We start from the raw sequence: 20910 nt of genomic DNA, 5'->3' as shown, positions 1-20910 counted from the left end.
CACCCATCAACCATCCACCCATCAACCATCCACCCATCAACCATCCACCCATCAACCATCCACCCATCAACCATCCACCCATCAACCATCCACCCATCAACCATCCACCCATCAACCATCCACCCATCAACCATCCACCCATCAACCATCCACCCATCAACCATCCACCCATCAACCATCCACCCATCAACCATCCACCCATCAACCATCCACCCATCAACCATCCACCCATCAACCATCCACCCATCAACCATCCACCCATCAACCATCCACCCATCAACCATCCACCCATCAACCATCCACCCATCAACCATCCACCCATCAACCATCCACCCATCAACCATCCACCCATCAACCATCCATACAAACTTTTTTTATGGTGTCACCATTTTCCTAGACCTGTACCATTTTTATTTTTTGGTTGATGGGCTTGTGCTATTTTACAGCAGCTCTATGCTGACAGGCATGAAGGTCTTCAAGGAGACCTCTGGCTGACATACTCGGGTCATGGGCACGCTGTTGGGCTCGTAGAATCATGTACCCCCAAACCGGCATGCTAATTTTGAGTATGACAGCAGCATTTAACAGGTTAACCATCGTGGGTGGCACTCCTCAGCAGCTATCTGCTGGGTATGGGGCTCTACACACCCACTACAGACTTGCACTGTACTTTTCCTGTGGATGCTGGTAAGGAGTTAAGATGGACCACAGGACCAGTTTCACAACCTAATTCCTGTGCTGCCGGTGCACTCAGTTCACTACAATATTAGTCAAAGGTTGAGAGGTCCTACAGTATCTTCCTTATAGGGTCAGCTAGTTTGCAAACATGTTTAGGTATTTTGCAGCCTCTGTAGGCAAAACTGTAAGAAATAATATTACGAGATGCATTAGGAGCAACAGTTAACACCACAATTGATTGCAAGCAAAGTATACAACTTCTACACATAAAAAATATCAGGAATCCTGTAGTTAAATGTCTCACCCATTTTCACCAGCATCTGATGTCCCTTGTTTTCCTCCCCTAGGCGCACATTGGGCACACTTCCTCCTGGCCCTGAACCCAAGCCTGAAGAAGAACTAAAAAAAAGATGAACATTATCTCAGGTTTGGTTGTAGGCAGTCATTTATATAATCCTAGCAATAATAAGCCTTCCCTGATATTCTTCCCTGTTCCAGCCCGGCCCGTCTGCCAAGCAAGCCTTCACAAATACAGCGACTGCCTGTAGCTGCCATATATGCAATCTTTGGTATCAAACGGTGATGCAGATGTAGATGCACAAGCCACTTATATCATTATTACAGTGAACAAGATATAGCCTGTCCACAAAGACTGAAGAAATGGTGAACAGGCATCACTGGGGCAGGGGACGACAAGTAACTGGTGAGTTTCTTACATTTAAAGGGAACCTGTCAGGTGCAATATGCATAGAACCACAAGTTCTGGGTGGCTATGGCTAATCCCTGCCTAACCCTCCCTGCATCTAGTATCATAGAAAAAAGATCTTTAGAAAAAGGATTACTAAAGATCTTTTATCTTATGCTAATGAGAACAGGGACTATATCGCAAGGGCGTTAGTTCCTGAGCTCTTCCTCCCTCTTAGCGTGTTAGCACGCCCATAGAGGTGTGCTAACATGCAATTCAATGCCCATTGCCTCGCTTCATCAGTGGTAACACACATACCTGTGTCCGTTGTCACCACCTCTCAGACACCGGTCAGAGCGCATGATGAGAATGCCCTGCACTGCCGGTCATGCGCATTATGAAGCTGGGTGTATGCATCCCGGATTCAGAGAGGTCAAGTGCACATGGCTGGGAGCGCGGTGACTTCTGATCATGCGCACTGCCCGGCGAGTGATGCGGTGACAACGGACAGGTATGTGCGTTACCACCGACGACGCGAGGCAATGGGCTGCATTGAATAGCATGTCAGCACGCCCCTGTGTGAGTGCCAACATGCTTAGAGGGCGGAATAAACGCAGGAATTACCCTTGTGACTAGTCCCTGCGCTCATTAATATAATATATCAAAGAATCTTTAGTAATACTTTTTCTAAAGATCTCTTTATGCTACTGTATACAGGGACGATCAGGCAGGGATTAGCAATATGCAGCCAGAACTTGTGGTCGTGCTCATGTTCTATGCATATTGCATCACACAGGTTCCCATTTACATGGCGCAAGAAATTACACATGAAATACAGTGTAAAAAAAAAGTTAAATTATTTATTTTTTTTTGTATTTTCCAAGTCATCATCCTTGGCCTGCTGCTGCTGTGCCGGGGCTAATCATATTCATATGCTAATCATCTTGTGTGTAAGCTCTGCCACTGAGCATATGTGCTGCCGAAGCTAGTTAAATTAAGTTAAATATTATCTTTTTTTAGAAATATTATTTTATCGAATCAAGTCCGTGTATTACATTACTGGGCTAAAAGGGTTAACACAGGTAACAACAATTTCATGGCCACTTCATTGGGGAGACGGGAGCCATGGGTGTATCCTGCTTCCATCAGAAGGCCAACACTAAGGCTGGAAACACATCTATGCGAGTAAAATCAGTCCGACTGGGCTGAAAAAAAACTCGGCTGATTTTAGTTCACGTTAGGTCCGAGTGCAACGCAAGTGCGATGCTTTTTCTGAATAAATTAATGATTTTACTAGCGTGTGTAATGCGTATTTTTTACTATGTCATCTGCCATTCAGCTCTGCTACATGGCCACTGACAGCAGACACAGACAGCCATGTAGCAGAGCTGAATGGCAGATGACAGCAGACACAGAGTTGCACGATCAGAATGAACTCGGGTGAACTTCACTCAACTTCATTGTCATGCTGCGGCTCTGTCTGTGCCGCGTACTGATTAGCGGTCACCTGTGAAGGGTTCAACGGTGACCGCTAATCCGCTGAGTGACTGAAGTTAGCAGCCCTCTCTCATACTCACCGATCCCCGATGCGGAACTGCATGGCGTTCACACTGCTGCGGCGGCTTTTACTATTTTGAAAAAGCCGGCCGCTCATTAAACAATCTCGTATTCCCTGCTTTCCCCACCCACAGGCCCCTATGATTGGTCGCAGTGAGACACGCCCCCACGCTGAGTGACAAGTGTCTCACTGCACCCAATCACAGCAGCCGGTGGGCGGGTCTATACTGTGCAGTGAAATAATTAAAAAAAACGGCGTGCGGTCCCCCCAATTTTAATACCAGCCAGATAAAGCCATACGGCTGAAGGCTGGTATGCTCAGGATGGGGAGCTCCACGTTATGGGGAGCCCCCCAGCCTAACAATATCAGTCAGCAGCCGCCCAGAATTGCCGCATACATTAGATGCGACAGTTCTGGGACTGTACCCGGCTCTTCCCGATTTGCCCTGGTGCGTTGGCAAATCAGGGTAATAAGGAGTTAATGGCAGCCCATAGCTGCCACTAAATCCTAGATTAATCATGTCAGGCGTCTCCCCGAGATACCTTCCATGATTAATCTGTAAGTTACAGTAAATAAACACACACACACACGAAAAAATAATTTATTAGAAATAAAAAACATTAACAAATTCCCTGGTTCACCAATTTAATAAGCCCCAAAAAGCCCTCCATGTCAGGCGTAATCCATGGACCTTCAGCGTCGCTTCCAGCTCTGCTGCATGAAGGTGACAGGAGCTGCAGCAGACACCGCCGCTCCTGTAAGCTCCACGCAGCAACTGAGGTGAGTAGCGCGATCAGCTGAGCTGTCACTGAGGTTACCCGGTGGCCGCCACTGGATCCAGCGGTGGCCGCGATTAACCTCAGTGACAGCTCAGCTGATCGCGCTCCTCACCTCAGTTGCTGCGTGGAGCTGACAGGAGCGGCGGTGTCTACTGCAGCTCCTGTCACCTTCATGCAGCAGAGCTGGAAGCGACGCTGGACCATCCTGGATTACGCCGGACATGGAGGGCTTTTTGGGGCTTATTAAATTGGTGATGAGGGAATTTGTTAGTGTTTTTTATTTCTAATAAATGATTTTTTTTCAGGTGTGTGTGTGTTTATTTACGGTCACTTACAGATTAATCATGGAAGGTATCTCGTGGAGACGCCTGACATGATTAATCTAGGATTTAGTGGCAGCTATGGGCTGCCATTAACTCCTTATTACCCTGATTTGCCAACGCACCAGGGCAAAATGGGAAGAGCTGGGTACAGTCCCAGAACTGTCGCATATAATGTATGTGGCAATTCTGGGCGGCTGCTGACTGATATTGTTAGGCTGGGGGGCTCCCCATAACGTGGGGCTCCCAAATCCTGAGAATACCAGCCTTCAGCCGTATGGCTTTATCTGGCTGGTATTAAAATTGGGGTGGACCGAACGCCATTTTTTTATTTATTATTTATTTCACTGCACAGTATAGGCCCGCCCACCGGCTGCTGTGATTGGGTGCAGTGAGACACCTGTCACTCAGCGTGGGGGCGTGTCTCACTGCAACCAAGGCGCCTGTGGGCGGGGAAAGCAGGGAATACGAGATTGTTTAATGAGCGGCCGGCTTTTTCAAAATAGTAAAAGCCGCCGCAGCAGTGTGAATGCTGTGCAGCGCCGCACCGGGGATCGGGGAACGGTGAGTATGAGAGAGGAGGGGAAAATGACCGACAGACTGTGAGAGAGGGACAGAGATAGTGACGGACCGACAGAGAGAGAATAGAGACCGAGAGGGAGAGACCGACTGACAGAATAGTGATTGACAGACATTGTGAGAGATCACTCGTTTCCAGTGTTTTAGGAAACATGCGAGAAATGTATTTAAAAAAATCGGATGTCACTAGGATGGTGTGAGTGCAGTCCCGTGACATCCGATTATTTACACGCTCCCATAGACTTGCATTGGAGAAACTCGCAGTAGAAACTCGCAAAAAAAAAAAGAGAATTTTGTTTACTTACCGTAAATTCTTTTTCTTATAGTTCCGACATGGGAGACCCAAACCATGGGTGTATAGCTTCTGCCTCCGGAGGACACACAAAGTACTACACTAAAAAGTGTAGCTCCTCCCTCCTAGCATATACACCCCCTGGATAACCAAATATAGCCAGTTTAGTGCAAAAGCTGAAGGAGGACATCCACCCACAAGTAGAGATAGAGCAAAACCCGGAACAACCGAAACCTCTGTCTACAACAACAGCCGGTGAAAACACACGGAGCAAGAAAACTGCCAACAGGCAACAGGGAGGGTGCTGGGTCTCCCATGTCGGAACTATAAGAAAAAGAATTTACAGTAAGTAAACAAAATTCTCTTTTTCTTCATCGTTCCTTATGGGAGACCCAGACCATGGGACGTTCCAAAGCAGTCCATGGGTGGGAATAAACAGAAAACTGAGAAGTAGGCGAAACCTAACTTCACAAATGGGCGACAGCCGCCTGAAGGATGCGCCTGCCCAAGCTCGCATCTGCCGAAGCATGAGCATGCACTTGGTAGTGCTTCGAAAAGGTATGCAGACTGGACCAAGTGGCAGCCTGACAGACATGCTGAGCCGTAGCCTGGTGCCTGAAAGCACAAGAGGCACCGACAGCTCTGGTCGAGTGTGCCTTGATCCCCGGCGGGGGAGGCACTTGAGTACACTGGTAGGCATCGGAAATGGCCGACCTAATCCAGCGAACTAGGGTCGGCTTGGAAGCCGAGAGGCCCTTACGCTGACCAGTGGTCAGCACAAAGAGAGAGGTGCACCGCCTAAGAGCAGCGGTGCGAGACACATAGATCCAAAGCGCCCGCACCAGATCCAGAGTATGCAACGCTTTTTCAAAGCGATGAACAGGAGCCGGACAAAAGGAAGGCAGGGAAATATCCTGGTTAAGGTGGAAAGGAGATACCACCTTAGGAAGAAAGTCCGGAGACGGACGAAGAACCACCTTGTCTTGGTGAAAAACCAAAAAAGGTGACTCCGAGGAGAGCGCAGCCAAATCAGAGACTCTCCTGAGGGAAGTTATGGCCACTAGAAAGACCACTTTCTGTGAAAGACGAGACAAAGAAACCTCCCTAAGTGGCTCAAAAGGGGGTTTCTGCAAGGCCGTGAGGACCAGATTAAGGTCCCAGGGATCCAGAGGCCGCCGGTAAGGCGGAATGATGTGAGATGCACCCTGCATGAAGGTGCGCACCTGAGCCAGCCGGGCGATACACCGCTGGAACAACACTGAGAGCCGAGACCTGTCCCTTGAGGGAATTGAGGGATAGTCCTAGCTGCAGACCAGACTGCAGGAAGGACAGAAGGGTCGGCAGGGAAAAAGGCCAAGGGGCATGGCCGGAAGAACGACACCAGGACAGGAAAATTCTCCAAGTCCTGTGGTAAATTTTGGCCGAGGAAGACTTCCGAGCCTGAGTCATAGTGGAGAGGACTTCGGGAGGAATGCCGGAAGCCGTCAGGATCCAGGACTCAAGAGCCACGCCGTCAATCTGAGAGCCGCAGAATTCTGGCGGAAAAACGGACCTTGTGAGAGAAGGTCTGGACGGTCCGGGAGATGCCACGGCACCTCTACGGACAGACGGAGCAGGTCTGGGTACCAAGCTCGCCTGGGCCAGTCTGGAGCAATGAGTATGACCCGACGGCCCTCCATTCTGATCTTGCGCAGGACTCTGGGCAAGAGAACTAGAGGGGGAAACACTTTGAAAAATAAGAAAAGATTGTGCACCGCACTGCTTACCTAGACTGGAGGTAGTGTGGTATTTCTGTCTCAAACACAGTTCAGTGTGAAGTTTCCTTGATAATATCCATTAGTTTACAGATGTCACAGAAACACATTTTGTCTCATCTTGATGGATCCAACAAAGTCCCTTACCGAGGTGCTATTGCCCAATTTAAACAAGTATATCCATAGAACAAAGAGAGACAGGGCAGCACTCACCGATAAACTGGGACTATTTTATTTTTCAATGCTGACAGGTGCAACGGACATGAGGGAATGCAGGGAGGGGAGCACGAGGACTAGGTCCTCGTGCTCCCCTCCCTGCATTCCCTCATGTCCGTTGCACCTGTCAGCATTGAAAAATAAAATAGTCCCAGTTTATCGGTGAGTGCTGCCCTGTCTCTCTTTGTTCTAGAGGGGGAAACACGTAAGACAGACGGAACTGGGACCAATCCTGAACCAGCGCGTCCGCTGCAAAGGCCTTAGGATCGTGGGAGCGAGCCACGTAAACCGGGACCTTGTTGTTGTGCCGGGATGCCATTAGATCCACTTCCGGAGTTCCCCACTTGCGGCAGATCGACCGGAACACTGCCGGATGCAGAGCCCACTCGCCGTTGTCCACGGTTTGACGGCTGAGATAATCTGCCTCCCAGTTTTCTACGTCTGGGATGTGGCCTGCGGATATGGTGGACTTGGAGTCCTCCGTCCACTGAAGGATGCGTTGAACCTCCAACATTGCCAGGCGGCTGCGAGTCCCGCCCTGGTGATTGATGTAGGCAACTGCTGTCGCGTTGTCTGACTGGACTCGAATGTGCTTGCCCGCCAACAGGTGGTGAAAGGCTACAAGAGCTAAGAGCACAGCTCTGATTTCCAGCACATTGATCGAGAGGGCTGATTCGGACGGAGTCCAAGTGCCCTGTGTGCTCGGTGGTGGAGAAATACTGCTCCCCAGCCGGATAGACTGGCATCCGTGGTGAGGATCACCCACGACGGGGCCAGGAAGGAGCGCCCCTGAGACAGAGAGAGGGGCCGAAGCCACCACTGAAGAGAGCTCCTGGTCTGTGGCGACAGAGTCACCAACCTGTGCAAGGAAGAAGTCCGCTTGTCCCAACAGCGGAGAATGTCCAGCTGCAGAGGACACAGATGGAACTGGACAAAGGGAACCGCTTCCATTGACGCCACCATCTGACCCAGCACCTGCATGAGGTGCCTGATGGAATGACGGCGGGGCCTCAACAGAGAGCGCACCGCCAGATGGAGGGACTGCTGTTTGACTAAGGGCAGCTTGACAAGTGCCGGCAGAGTCTCGAATTGCATCCCTAGGTACGTGAGTTCTTGGGTCGGGGTCAAAGTGGACTTGAGCAGATTGACAAGCCACCCGAATTGAACAAGAGTGGCGAGAGTGAGCGAGACACTCCGCTGACAGTCTGCGCTGGATGAAGCCTTGACAAGAAGGTCGTCCAGGTAAGGAATCACTGCCAACCCCTGGAGGTGCAGAACCGCAACCACTGCTGCCATGACCTTGGTAAATACTCGAGGGGCCGTGGCTAACCCGAAGGGGAGAGCCACGAATTGGAAATGTTCCTCTCCGATTGCAAAACGTAGCCAACGCTGGTGTGAAACTGCAATTGGCACATGCAGATAGGCATCTCTGATGTCGATGGATGCCAGGAAATCTCCTTGGGTCATTGAGGCAATGACTGATCGCAGAGACTCCATGCGAAAGTGCCGCACCTGAACATGCTTGTTGAGAAGCTTGAGATCCAGGATGGGCCGGAAGGAACCGTCCTTTTTGGGGACTAGGAAGAGATTTGAGTAAAAACCTCTGAACCGTTCTCTGGCGGGAACCGGTACAATCACTCCGCTGGCCTGCAAGGATGCCACGGCCTGAGAGAAGGCGGCGGCCTTGGAGCAGGGGGGAGTTGACAGAAAAAATCTGTTTGGCTGGCTGGAAGAGAACTCTATCCTGTAGCCGTGGGAGATGATATCCCGCACCCACTGATTGGAGACGTGTTGAAACCACACGTCGCCAAAGTGGGAGAGCCTGCCACCGACCAAGGACGTTGCTGGCTCGGCCAGATAGTCAAGAGGAGGCTGCCTTGGTGGCAGCAGCTCCTGCGGACTTTTGCAGGCGCGGCTTCTTGCGCCAGGTGGGCTTCTGGTCCTTGGCTGAGTTAGTGGACGAGGCCGAGGGCTTAGAGGACGACCAGTTAGAGGAACGAAAGGAACGAAACCTCGACTGGTTCCTGCCCTGGACAGGTTTCCTGGTTTTAGTCTGTGGCAAGGAAGTACTCTTCCCGCCAGTAGCCTCCTTAATTATTTCATCCAGTTGTTCACCGAACAGCCTGGACCCAGCAAATGGGAGCCCAGCAAGGTACTTCTTTGAGGAAGCATCTGCCCTCCAATGTCGAAGCCACAAGATCCTGCGGATAGCGAGGGAATTAGCGGAGGCCACCGCAGTGCGGTGAGAGGCCTCCAGCATGGCAGACATGGCGTAGGCTGAAAAGGCTGAAGCCTGGGAAGTTAAGGCAACCAATTCAGGCATAGAGTCCCTAGTGAGGGAATGCATCTCCTCTAGGGAAGCAGAGATGGCTTTGAGAGCCCACACTGCTGCAAAGGATGGGGAGAACGAGGCCCCTGCCGCCTCATAGACAGACTTGGCCAGGAGGTCAACCTGGCGGTCAGTGGGACCCTTAAGTGAGGTGCCATCAGCCACAGATACAACTGTACGGGCTGAGAGTCTAGACACCGGAGGGTCTACCTTTGGTGAGTGAGCCCACTCCTTGACCACCTCTGGTGGAAAAGGATAACGGACGTCAGAACCACGCTTTGGGAAGCGTTTATCAGGACAGGCTCTGGGCTTGGACACAGTGGATTGAAAACTGGAGTGGTTAAAGAACACACTCCTTGTTCTCTTAGGCAAGGTAAACTGGTGCTTTTCTGCCAGAGAGGGTTGCTCCTCTGATGCTGGCGGATTGAGGTCCAGTACAGAATTAATGGACGCAATCAAATCACTCACATCTGCATCACCCTCGGTCAGATCAATGGGGCACATGGAGGTAGCGTCCGAGCCCCCAGTAAAGATATCCTCCTCGTCCTGCGGGTCGGCTCGTGAATCGGAGCTGCGGGACGAGGAAGGAGAGGGATCCCTGCGTCTCCTCTTAGGAGGACGGGGTCTGGGAGCAGATGAAGAATCCTCTGTGAGCTCTGCAGAGCGAGCCGAAGCAGCAGAGGCGCCCTGAAAAGGGGGCTGATGCAAGGTTAGCAGAGTCCGGGACAGCTGTCCCATGGAGTCGGCGAAGGACTGGGAGATAGATTTAGAAAACACTTCTACCCAAGCCGGGGGTTCAGCCACTGGGGGCGGAGCAGCCGGAGGGACCACTGGGGAGACTCCAGGCTGAGGCACCACCATGTTAGAGCAGGCATCACAATGAGGATATGTGCTCGGTTCAGGCAGTACGAGCTTACATGCAGTGCATATTGAGTACAGCCTTGCAGCCTTGCTCCTAGTGTGAGACATGCTGCTGAGGTGGAGGCTCTGCAGTAAAGAATACACTCCTTCAGAATGACCCCCAGAGAGTGTATAAGAAAGTCCACAACCAGAGGTTGTGGCTTACCAGACCGTTTTGTGTGCCCTCCGGATTCCACAGCTCGGACCCCCAGACAGATTGCAGAGATGCAGCAGCCAGCGCCGATCAGTGTGAGAACGCTGATAAAATGGCGCCGGAGTGAGGAGGGGGGGCGGGCCCTAGTCCAAGAGCGGGAACCGGAGGGCCAAGGGGATATACAGGGGAGGGGAACCTCTCCTCAGAGAGGAGTGTCCTCCCCTGAGCTGAACAGCCGGTGGGCGGCGCCGCACTGTCCCTCTGCATGACTGACATGCAGGGGCAGTGAAAACGAAACTAGGCCGCAGCCGAAGCCGGGGCCTAAAGTTTACAATGCGGCCGGCGCTCAGGCACCCTCGGCGCGGTTCTCTGGTGAAAACCGGAGAACCGGCCGGAAATGTCACAAATGGTACAAAACACACTCTCCCCAACATTAAAGTACAAGGGACCCCCCTGACAATAACATCTCAATACTTAGCTTGTGAGACGCAGGGCCAGGTCCCTGAGGGATGAGTGCTCCGTCCGGCAGGGTCCTGAAAGGGCTGCGGATGGAGACCGGTCTCCTGCAAAGCAGTGAGAACCGTGCTGGCTCCCACTTCAAGCCAGAGCCCGAGGGATGGTGAAGGAGCGCGGCATGTAAGGCTCCAGCCTTGAAATCAACCTTAACAACACCGCCGACACAGTGGGGTGAGAAGGGACATGCCGGGAGTCCAGGCTTGGACCCGCTTTTCTTCAAACTCTTTAAAATGAAAATCAGATGAGAATGCATGAATGTGGATGTGTGCCTCCTAAACACAAAGCATTGAACTGGCTATATTTTTTTTATCCAGGGGGTGTATATGCTAGGAGGGAGGAGCTACACTTTTTAGTGTAGTACTTTGTGTGTCCTCCGGAGGCAGAAGCTATACACCCATGGTCTGGGTCTCCCATAAGGAACGATGAAGAAACAGAATTTTGTTACTTACCGTAAATTCTTTTTCTTATAGTTCCGTATTGGGAGACCCAGACCATGGGTGTTTAGCTTCTGCCTCCGGAGGACACACAAAGTACTACACTAAAAAGTGTAGCTCCTCCCTCTGAGCTTATACACCCCCTGGTAGCCAGTCCTAGCCAGTTTAGTGCAAAAGCTGAAGGAGAATAGCCACCCACAAGTAGAACCGAGTAAGAACCGGAACAACCGGAGACTCTGTCCACGACAACAGCCGGTGATCACACACGGAACAAGAAAATTGCCAACAGGCAACAGGGAGGGTGCTGGGTCTCCCTATACGGAACTATAAGAAAAAGAATTTACGGTAAGTAACAAAATTCTCTTTTTCTTTATCGTTCCTTTGGGAGACCCAGACCAAGGGACGTTCCAAAGCTGTCCCTGGGTGGGAATAAACAGAAAAAACTAAGAAGTAGGCGGAGCCTAACTTCACAAGTGGGCGACAGCCGCCTGAAGGATGCGTCTGCCGAAGCTCGCATCTGCCGAAGCATGAGCATGCACTTGGTAGTGCTTCGAAAGGGTATGCAGGCTAGTCCAAGTGGCAGCCTGACAGACTTGTTGAGCCGTAGCCTGGTGCCTAAAAGCCCAAGAGGCACCGACAGCTCTGGTCGAGTGTGCTTTGATCCCCGGCGGGGGAGGCACCCGAGTACTCTGGTAGGCGTCCGAAATGGTCGATCTAATCCAAAGGGCCAAGGTCGGCTTAGAAGCAGAGAGACCCTTGCGCCGCCCTGTGGTTAGCACAAAAAGAGAGGTGCACCGCCTAAGCGCAGCGGTGCGAGCCACATAAATCCGGAGAGCACGCACCAGATCTAGAGTATGCAGCGCTTTCTCAAAGCGATGAACAGGGGCCGGACAGAAGGAAGGCAAGGAAATATCCTGGTTAAGGTGGAAGGGAGAGACCACTTAGGAAGAAAGTCCGGGGTCGGACGGAGAACTACCTTGTCTTGGTGAAAAACCAAAAAAGGTGACTCCGAGGAGAGCGCAGCCAAATCAGAGACTCTCCTGAGAGAAGTTATGGCAACTAGAAAGGCCACCTTTTGAGAAAGACGATACAAAGAAATCTCCCTAAGAGGCTCAAAGGGGGGTTTCTGCAATACCGTGAGGACCAAGTTAAGGTCCCAGGGATCCAAGGGCCGCCGATAAGGCGGAGTGATGAGAGACGCACCTTGCATGAAGGTGCGGATTTGAGCCAGCCGGGCAATACGCCGCTGGAACAGCACTGATAGAGCTGAGACTTGTCTCTTGAGAGAGTTAAGGGACAGTCCTAGCTGCAGACCGGACTGTAAAAAAGACAGAAGGGTCGGCAACGAGAATGGCCAAGGAGAATGGCCGGAAGAGCGACACCAGGACAGGAAAATTTTCCAAGTCCTGTGATAGATCTTGACGGAGGAAGACTTACGGGCCCGAGTCATAGTGGCGATGACTTCAGGAGGAATACCAGAAGCCGTCAAAATCCAGGACTCCAGAGCCACGCCGTCAATTTGAGTGCCGCAGAATTCGGGCGGAAAATAGACCTTGCGAGAGCAGGTCTGGACGGTCCGGAAGATGCCACGGCATCTCCACGGACAGTTGGAGCAGGTCCGGATACCAAGCTCGCCTGGGCCAGTCCGGTGCAATGAGGATGACTCGACGGCCCTCCATTCTGATCTTGCGCAGGACTCTGGGCAAGAGAGCTAGAGGGGGAAACACGTAGGACAGACGAAACTGGGAAAAGTCTTGAACCAGAGCGTCCGCGGCGAAGGCCTGAGGATCGTGGGAGCGAGCCACGTAAACCGGAACCTTGTTGTTGTGACGGGATGCCATTAGGTCCACGTCCGGAGTGCCCCATTTGCGGCAGATTGACTGAAACACTGCCGGGTGCAGGGACCACTCGCCACCGTCCACGGATTGACGGCTGAGATAATCTGCCTCCCAGTTTTCTACGCCAGGGATGTGGACTGCGGATATGGTGGACTTGGAGTCCTCCGCCCATTGAAGAGTGCGTTGGACCTCCAACATTGCCAGGCGGCTGCGTGTCCCGCCTTGGTGATTGATGTAGGCAACCGCTGTCGCGTTGTCTGACTGGACTCGAATGTGCCTGCCCGCCAACAGGTGGTGAAAGGCTAGGAGAGCTAGAAGCACAGCTCTGGTTTCCAGCACATTGATTGAAAGGGCTGACTCGGACGGAGTCCAAGTGCCCTGAGCTCTGTGGTGGAGATGTACCGCTCCCCAGCTGGATAGGCTGGCATCCGTGGTGAAAATCACCCAGGACGGAGCCAGGAAGGAGCGCCCTTGGGACAGGGAGAGGGGTCGAAGCCACCACTGAAGAGAGTTCCTGGTCCGTGGCGACAGAGCCACTAACCTCTGTAAGGAGGAAGGCCGCTTGTCCCAACAGCGGAGGATGTCCAGCTGCAGAGGACGCAGATGGAACTGGGCAAAGGGAACCGCCTCCATGGAAGCCACCATTTGACCCAGCACCTGCATCAGGCGCCTGAGGGAATAACGGCGGGGCCTCAGGAGAGAGCGCACCGCTAGCCGGAGAGACTGCTGTTTGATTAAGGGCAACTTCACAAGTGCCGGCAAAGTCTCGAACTGCATCCCTAGGTACGTGAGACTCTGGGTCGGAGTCAGAGTGGATTTGGGAAGATGACAATCCACCCGAATTGGGCTAGGGTGGCGAGAGTGAGCGAAACACTCCGCTGACAGTCTGCGCTGGATGGACCCTTGACCAGAAGGTCGTCCAGGTAAGGGAGCACTGCCAACCCCTGGAGGTGCAGGACCGCAATCACTGCCGCCATGACCTTGGTGAATACCCGAGGGGCCGTGGCTAACCCGAAGGGGAGAGCCACGAATTGGAAATGATCCTCTCCTATCGCAAAACGTAACCAACGCTGATGTGACACTGCGATTGGCACATGTAGATAGGCATCTCTGATGTCGATGGATGCCAGGAACTCCCCTTGGGTCATAGAGGCAATGACTGATCGCAGGGACTCCATGCGAAAATGCCGCACCCGAACATGCTTGTTGAGAAGCTTGAGATCCAGGATGGGCCGGAAGGTACCGTCCTTTTTTGGAACTAGGAAGAGATTTGAGTAAAAACCTCTGAACCGTTCCTGAGCGGGAACTGGGACAATCACTCCGTTTGCCTGCAAGGACGCCACGGCCTGCGAGAAGGCGGCGGCCTTGGAGCAGGGGGGAATGGAGAGAAAAAATCTGTTTGGAGGGCTGGAAGAGAATTCTATACTGTAGCCGTGAGATATGATGTTTCTCACCCACTGATCGGAGACTTGCTTTAACCAAGCGTCGCCAAAGTGGAAGAGCCTGCCACCGACTAAGGACGTGGTTAGTGCGGGCCGAGAGTCATGAGGAAGCTGCCTTAGTGGCAGAACCTCCTGCGGTCTTCTGCGGACGCGCTTTTGGGCGCCAGTTGGATTTCTGGTCCTTAGCTGAGTTAGCGGACGAGGCGGAGGGCTTAGAGGATGACCAGTTGGAGGAACGAAAGGAACGAAACCTCGATTGATTCCTACCCTGGGCGGGTTTCCTGGTCTTGGTTCGTGGCATGGAAGTACTCTTCCTGCCAGTAGCTTCTTTAATGATTTCGTCCAGCTGTTCACCAAACAGCCGTGAACCAGCAAAAGGGAGCCCAGCAAGAAACTTCTTGGAAGAAGCATCTGCCTTCCACTCTCGAAGCCACAAAATCCTGCGGATAACAAGAGAATTAGCTGAAGCCACCGCAGTGCGGTGAGCAGCCTCTAGCATGGCAGACATGGCATAAGATGAAAAAGCTGAAGCCTGAGCAGTTAAGGTAACCATCTCAGGCATAGATTCCTTGGTGAGGGAATGCATCTCCTCTAGAGAAGCAGAGATGGCTTTGAGAGCCCACACTGCTGCAAAAGTCGGGGAAAACTCGGCCCCCGCAGCTTCATACACAGATTTGGCCATAAGGTCAATCTGACGGTCAGTGGAATTCTTAAGTGAGGTGCCGTCAGCCACCGACACAACGGTCCGGGCTGAGAGCCTAGACACCGGGGGGTCTACCTTTGGGGAGTGAGACCACTCCTTGACCACCTCAGGTGGAAATGGAAACCGGTCATCAGAACCACGCTTTGGAAAGAGTTTGTCAGGGCAGGCCCTGGGTTTGGTCACAGCGGTCTGAAAACAGGAGTGGTTAAAGAACACACTCTTCACTCTCTTAGGCGAGGTAAACTGATGTTTCTCTGCCAAAGAGAGTTGCTCCTCTGACACTGGCGGATTGAGATCCAGCACAGAATTAATAGAAGCAATCAAATCACTAAGGTCCGAGTCACCCTCAGAGAAATCGATGGGATACATAGCCTCCGAGCCCCCAGTGAAGGCATCCTCCTCATCTTGAGAGTCAGCTCTTGAGACAGAGCCGTGGGATGGGGAGGGGGAGGAAACCCTGCGCCTTCTCTTAGGAGGATGGGGTCTGGGATCAGATGATGAATCCTTTGTGAGCTCTGATGGACGGAGGTCAGAGGATAGGAGTCCTCTGTCAAGAGTATTAGAGGCACCCTGTGAGGGGGGCTGATGCATATTCATCAAAGTCCTGGACAAAAGTCCCATGGACTCAGCAAATGACTGGGATATGGACCTAGAAAAGGACTCTACCCAGGCCGGGGGTTCAGTCACAGGTGCAGCAGCAGCAGCCTGAGAGACCACTGGGGGTGAGACTCCAGGCTGTGGCACCGCCAAGTTAGAGCAACCATCACAGTGTGGATAAATGCTCGGCTCATGCAGCAGGAGCTTACATGCAGTGCATGCAGCATAAAGCTTTAGAGCCTTGCTCCTTGTGTGAGACATGCTGCTGGAGTGGGGGGCTTTGCAGAGAATGAACCCCAGGGAGAATATACAGAGGTCCACAACCGGAGACCTGCTGTGGCTTACCAGACCGCTGAGCGCGGTGTTGTGTGCCCTCCAGATCCCGAAGCCCGGTCCCCCAGTCGCAGCACCTCAGCAGAGATGCAGAATGCAGGATGTCCCAGAGCAGAGTGAACTCTGCCTGAGAAGAGGGCGTTCCTATAAAAAAAGAGCGGGAACTGGAGGGCTATAGAGACCTGCAGGGAAGGAGGGACGCCCCAGCAGTGGGGAGTGTCCCTCCCCTGTGTAGAATGGCCGCCGGGAGGAGCCGAACCTGTCCCTCTGCATGAGGACATGCGAGGGCAGGAAAATGAAACTAGGCCTCCGGCGAAGCCGGGGCCTAAATTTAAGCGGCGAGGCCGACAAGCAGGCACCATCGGCGCGGTTCTCAGGCAAAAGCTGGAGAACCCGCCGGAAAAGTTAAAAACAATCACATACAGCATACTCTCCCCATACAATAAAGAACCGGGACCCCCAACATAAACGTCTCAGGTACTTAGCTGCTGAGACGCAGGGCCATGATCCTGGGGATGAGTGCTCCGGTCCAACAGAATCCTCAAGGGGCTGTGGATGGAGACCGGACTCCTGCCAGGCATGGAGACCGTGCTGGCTCCCACTTCAAGCCAGAGCCCAGAAGGGATAGTGAAGGAGCGCGGCATGTAAGGCTTCAGCCTTGTAAATCAACCTTAACAACACCGCCGACACAGTGGGGTGAGAAGGGACATGCCGGGAGTCCAGACGTGGACCCGCTTTTCTTCAAACTCTTTCCAAAAGTCAAACAAATCAGATGAGAATGCATGTGTGGATGTATGCCTCCTGACACAAAGCAATAAACTGGCTAGGACTGGCTACCAGGGGGTGTATAAGCTCAGAGGGAGGAGCTACACTTAAGTGTAGTACTTTGTGTGTCCTCCGGAGGCAGAAGCTAAACACCCATGGTCTGGGTCTCCCAAAGGAACGATAAAGAAAAAGCGGCGTGCTTGCAAATGCGAGCTGAATCATGTGTCTAACATGTGTCAGATTCCAATGCGAGTATTTCTCGCATTGCTCTACTGCGAGAAACTCGCAAGTGAGAAGTAGCCCTAAAAGTGACAAGAGTCATCTGCTGCCCTGCAGACACCACCCACCTGCAGACAATGCAATACACCAAATTGTGTTTAGTGTCACACAGGAGGCACACACAAGTCTAAGGCCCAGACCTGTTTCTTTTATTTGTTTCAAACTTTTTTCTTTTTTCCTCTTCCAAGGACAGCCAGTACAACAAACAAACCCTTCAGCGGGGCGTACTGCACAGGCAAACCGGCTGGTACTCATACCACTCCCTAAGATGAGCCAGTCCAGCAACCTGAGACCTTTCACTGTAACGTATCACACTGGCAGACCAACATGCGAAGACAGATTAGTAAGGCATTCTGCACAAAACAACCAGACAGAAGTCTTACCACTTCTTAAGACGAGTCAGACCAGCAGAGGAACCCTCGGCACAGCATATTGCATGGGCGAACCAGATGGTGCCCATGCCACTCTGTAAGTGGGGTTCATCTGGCAGCCAAAGACCTTTCAGTGTGGTGTATCACACAGGCAAGCCATACGGTACTCCAATAGCAAGACCACTCAGCATATGGTGCATTATACTAATGGACTAAGGAGTTTCTCTAATCACCAGTTGGAGTTAAAGGGAACCTGTCACCTAAAATATGCGTTCTGACCTATCAGCAGACGCATGTGTGCCCTAATTACACCTCCCTACACATCCCTGTTATAAAATTGTATAATATGAAAATAAACGTTTTATTGCCTTCATATTTCCTATGTAAATTGCAGGGAATATGGTCACAGGGGCGGCCCCTTGCCCTGCATACTTTCCGTGGTATAATGCCCCTGTGGGCGTGATACCATGGAGTCACATGAGAGATGTCCCCATTGCTCATTCTATCCTGCGCGCATTGCGCCAGGCTTAGTTTCCGGGTGTTCACGCGCCGGCTTCAGACGCGCACTACGCATGCGCAGTGCGCATCTGAACCTGACAAGGAGAATCCGGAAGATAAGCCTGCCGCAATAGTAAGTATAAACGTGCGCAGGATAGAATGAGCGACGGAGACGTCGCTCATGTGACTCCATGGTATCACACCCACAGGGGCGTGATACCACGGAAAGTATGCAGGGCAAGGCGCCCGCCCCTGTGACCATATTCCCTGCTATTTACATAGGAAATATGAAGGTAATAAAATGTTTATTACTTTCATATTATACAATTTTATAACAGGGATGGGTAGGGAGGTGTAATTATGGCACACATGCGTCTGCTAATAGGTCAGAACGCATATTTTAGGTGACAGGTTCCCTTTAATAATACAGTAGAGACCTCTGTCCAGGTAACCTTGTTCCAACTTTTATTGCTGGCAGAGAATAATTGCCATCTGGATTCTCATCTGACCTTAGCATGGGCCATTTCTCCAATAGAGTAATATAGTAGACTGCCACACTCAAGCCACCCATATTACCTTACAGTTGATGAATGCTGATGTGAAAAGCCCCCTTAGTCACTCTAATGTTCATTTAGTCATTTTTTTTCTATCTTTTCCACAATTCAGGCACCAGGATAGGTGTTCTGGTTGTATTGTCAGGTCATCTGAAAGATGGCTACTTGGTGACCAGTCTATGGGGTACCTCTTTTGGTTGATGCCCAGATTATCTACCTTCATGGATGCAGCACCTCTTTTTTTTTTTTGTTTTTTTTTAGGCCCGACTGACAGACGAAGGGAATTTTGTTTACTTACCGTAAATTCCTTTTCTTCTAGCTCCAATTGGGAGACCCAGACAATTGGGTGTATAGGCTATGCCTCCGGAGGCCGCACAAAGTATTACAGTAAAAGTGTAAAGCCCCTCCCCTTCTGCCTATACACCCCCCGTGCTCCCACGGGCTCCTCAGTTTTGGTGCAAAAGCAAGAAGGAGGAAAAAATTATAAACTGGTTAAAGTAAATTCAATCCGAAGGAATATCGGAGAACTGAAACCATTCAACATGAACAACATGTGTACACTAAAAAAACAGGGGCGGGTGCTGGGTCTCCCAATTGGAGCTAGAAGAAAAGGAATTTACGGTAAGTAAACAAAAATTCCCTTCTTTGTCGCTCCATTGGGAGACCCAGACAATTGGGACGTCCAAAAGCAGTCCCTGGGTGGGTAAAATAATACCTCGTAATAGAACCGTAAAACGGCCCCTTCCTACAGGTGGGCAACCGCCGCCTGAAGGACTCGTCTACCTAGGCTGGCATCCGCCGAAGCATAGGTATGCACTTGATAGTGTTTCGTGAAAGTGTGCAGGCTCGACCAGGTAGCCGCCTGACACACCTGCTGAGCCGTAGCCTGGTGCCTCAAAGCCCAGGACGCACCCACGGCTCTGGTAGGATGGGCCTTCAGCCCTGAGGGAACCGGAAGCCCAGCAGAACGGTAAGCTTCGAGAATTGGTTCCTTGATCCACCGAGCCAGGGTTGATTTGGAAGCCTGTGACCCTTTACGCTGACCAGCGACAAGGACAAAGAGGGCATCCGAGCGGCGCAGGGGCGCCGTACGAGAAATGTAGAGTCTGAGTGCTCTCACCAGATCTAACAAGTGCAAATCCTTTTCACATTGGTGAACTGGATGAGGACAAAAAGAGGGTAAGGAGATATCCTGATTGAGATGAAAGGGGGATACCACCTTAGGGAGAAATTCCTGAACCGGACGCAGAACCACCTTGTCCTGGTGAAACACCAGGAAGAAGGGAATTTTGTTACTTACCGTAAATTCCTTTTCTTCTAGCTCTTATTGGGAGACCCAGACGATTGGGTGTATAGCACTGCCTCCGGAGGCCACACAAAGCAATTACACTAAAAAGTGTAAGGCCCCTCCCCTTCTGGCTATACACCCCCAGTGGGATCACTGGCTCACCAGTTTTAGTGCAAAAGCAAGAAGGAGGAAAGCCAATAACTGGTTTAAACAAATTCACTCCGAGTAACATCGGAGAACTGAAAACCGTTCAACATGAACAACATGTGTACCCGCAAACAAACCAAAAATCCCGAAGGACAACAGGGCGGGTGCTGGGTCTCCCAATAAGAGCTAGAAGAAAAGGAATTTACGGTAAGTAACAAAATTCCCTTCTTCTTCGGCGCTCTATTGGGAGACCCAGACGATTGGGACGTCCAAAAGCTGTCCCTGGGTGGGTAAAGCAATACCTCATGTTCGAGCTGCAAGACAGCCCTCCCCTACGGGGAGGCAACTGCCGCCTGCAGGACTCTTCTACCTAGGCTGGCGTCCGCCGAAGCATAGGTATGCACCTGATAATGTTTGGTGAAAGTGTGCAGACTCGACCAGGTAGCTGCCTGGCACACCTGTTGAGCCGTAGCCTGGTGTCGTAATGCCCAGGATGCACCCACGGCTCTGGTAGAATGGGCCTTCAGCCCTGATGGAACCGGAAGCCCAGCAGAACGGTAGGCGTCAAGAATTGGTTCTTTGATCCATCGAGCCAGGGTGGCCTTAGAAGCCTGCGACCCTTTGCGCTTACCAGCGACAAGGACAAAAAGTGCATCCGAACGGCGCAAGGGCGCCGTGCGGGAAATGTAGATTCTGAGTGCTCTCACCAGATCTAACAAATGTAAATCCTTCTCATACCGATGAACTGCATGAGGACAAAACGAAGGCAAAGAGATATCCTGATTAAGATGAAAAGAGGATACCACCTTCGGGAGAAACTCCTGAATGGGGCGCAGCACTACCTTGTCCTGGTGGAAGACCAGGAAGGGAGCCTTGGATGATAGTGCTGCCAGCTCAGACA

At 51.7% G+C, this 20910-nt stretch overlaps 1 protein-coding gene across 3 annotated transcripts in view; it reads right to left on the bottom strand.

Annotated features, from left to right (window-relative positions):
* Window positions 1–20910, bottom strand: part of CHERP (calcium homeostasis endoplasmic reticulum protein) — a 200358-nt gene that overhangs the window by 8115 nt on the left and 171333 nt on the right. For all 3 annotated transcript variants that reach the window (XM_075315030.1, XM_075315049.1, XM_075315041.1), the window contains exon 16: window positions 983–1077. In XM_075315030.1, coding sequence (XP_075171145.1) covers window positions 983–1077 — 95 coding nt within the window. The remainder of the gene's footprint in view (window positions 1–982; window positions 1078–20910) is intronic.

Source organism: Anomaloglossus baeobatrachus, chromosome 1 (genome assembly GCF_048569485.1).
Source record: "Anomaloglossus baeobatrachus isolate aAnoBae1 chromosome 1, aAnoBae1.hap1, whole genome shotgun sequence".
In the NCBI taxonomy this organism is placed as follows: domain Eukaryota; kingdom Metazoa; phylum Chordata; class Amphibia; order Anura; family Aromobatidae; genus Anomaloglossus; species Anomaloglossus baeobatrachus.
The sequence above is the reverse complement of the archived record's forward strand: the minus strand, read 5'-3'. Positions and strand labels throughout refer to the sequence as shown.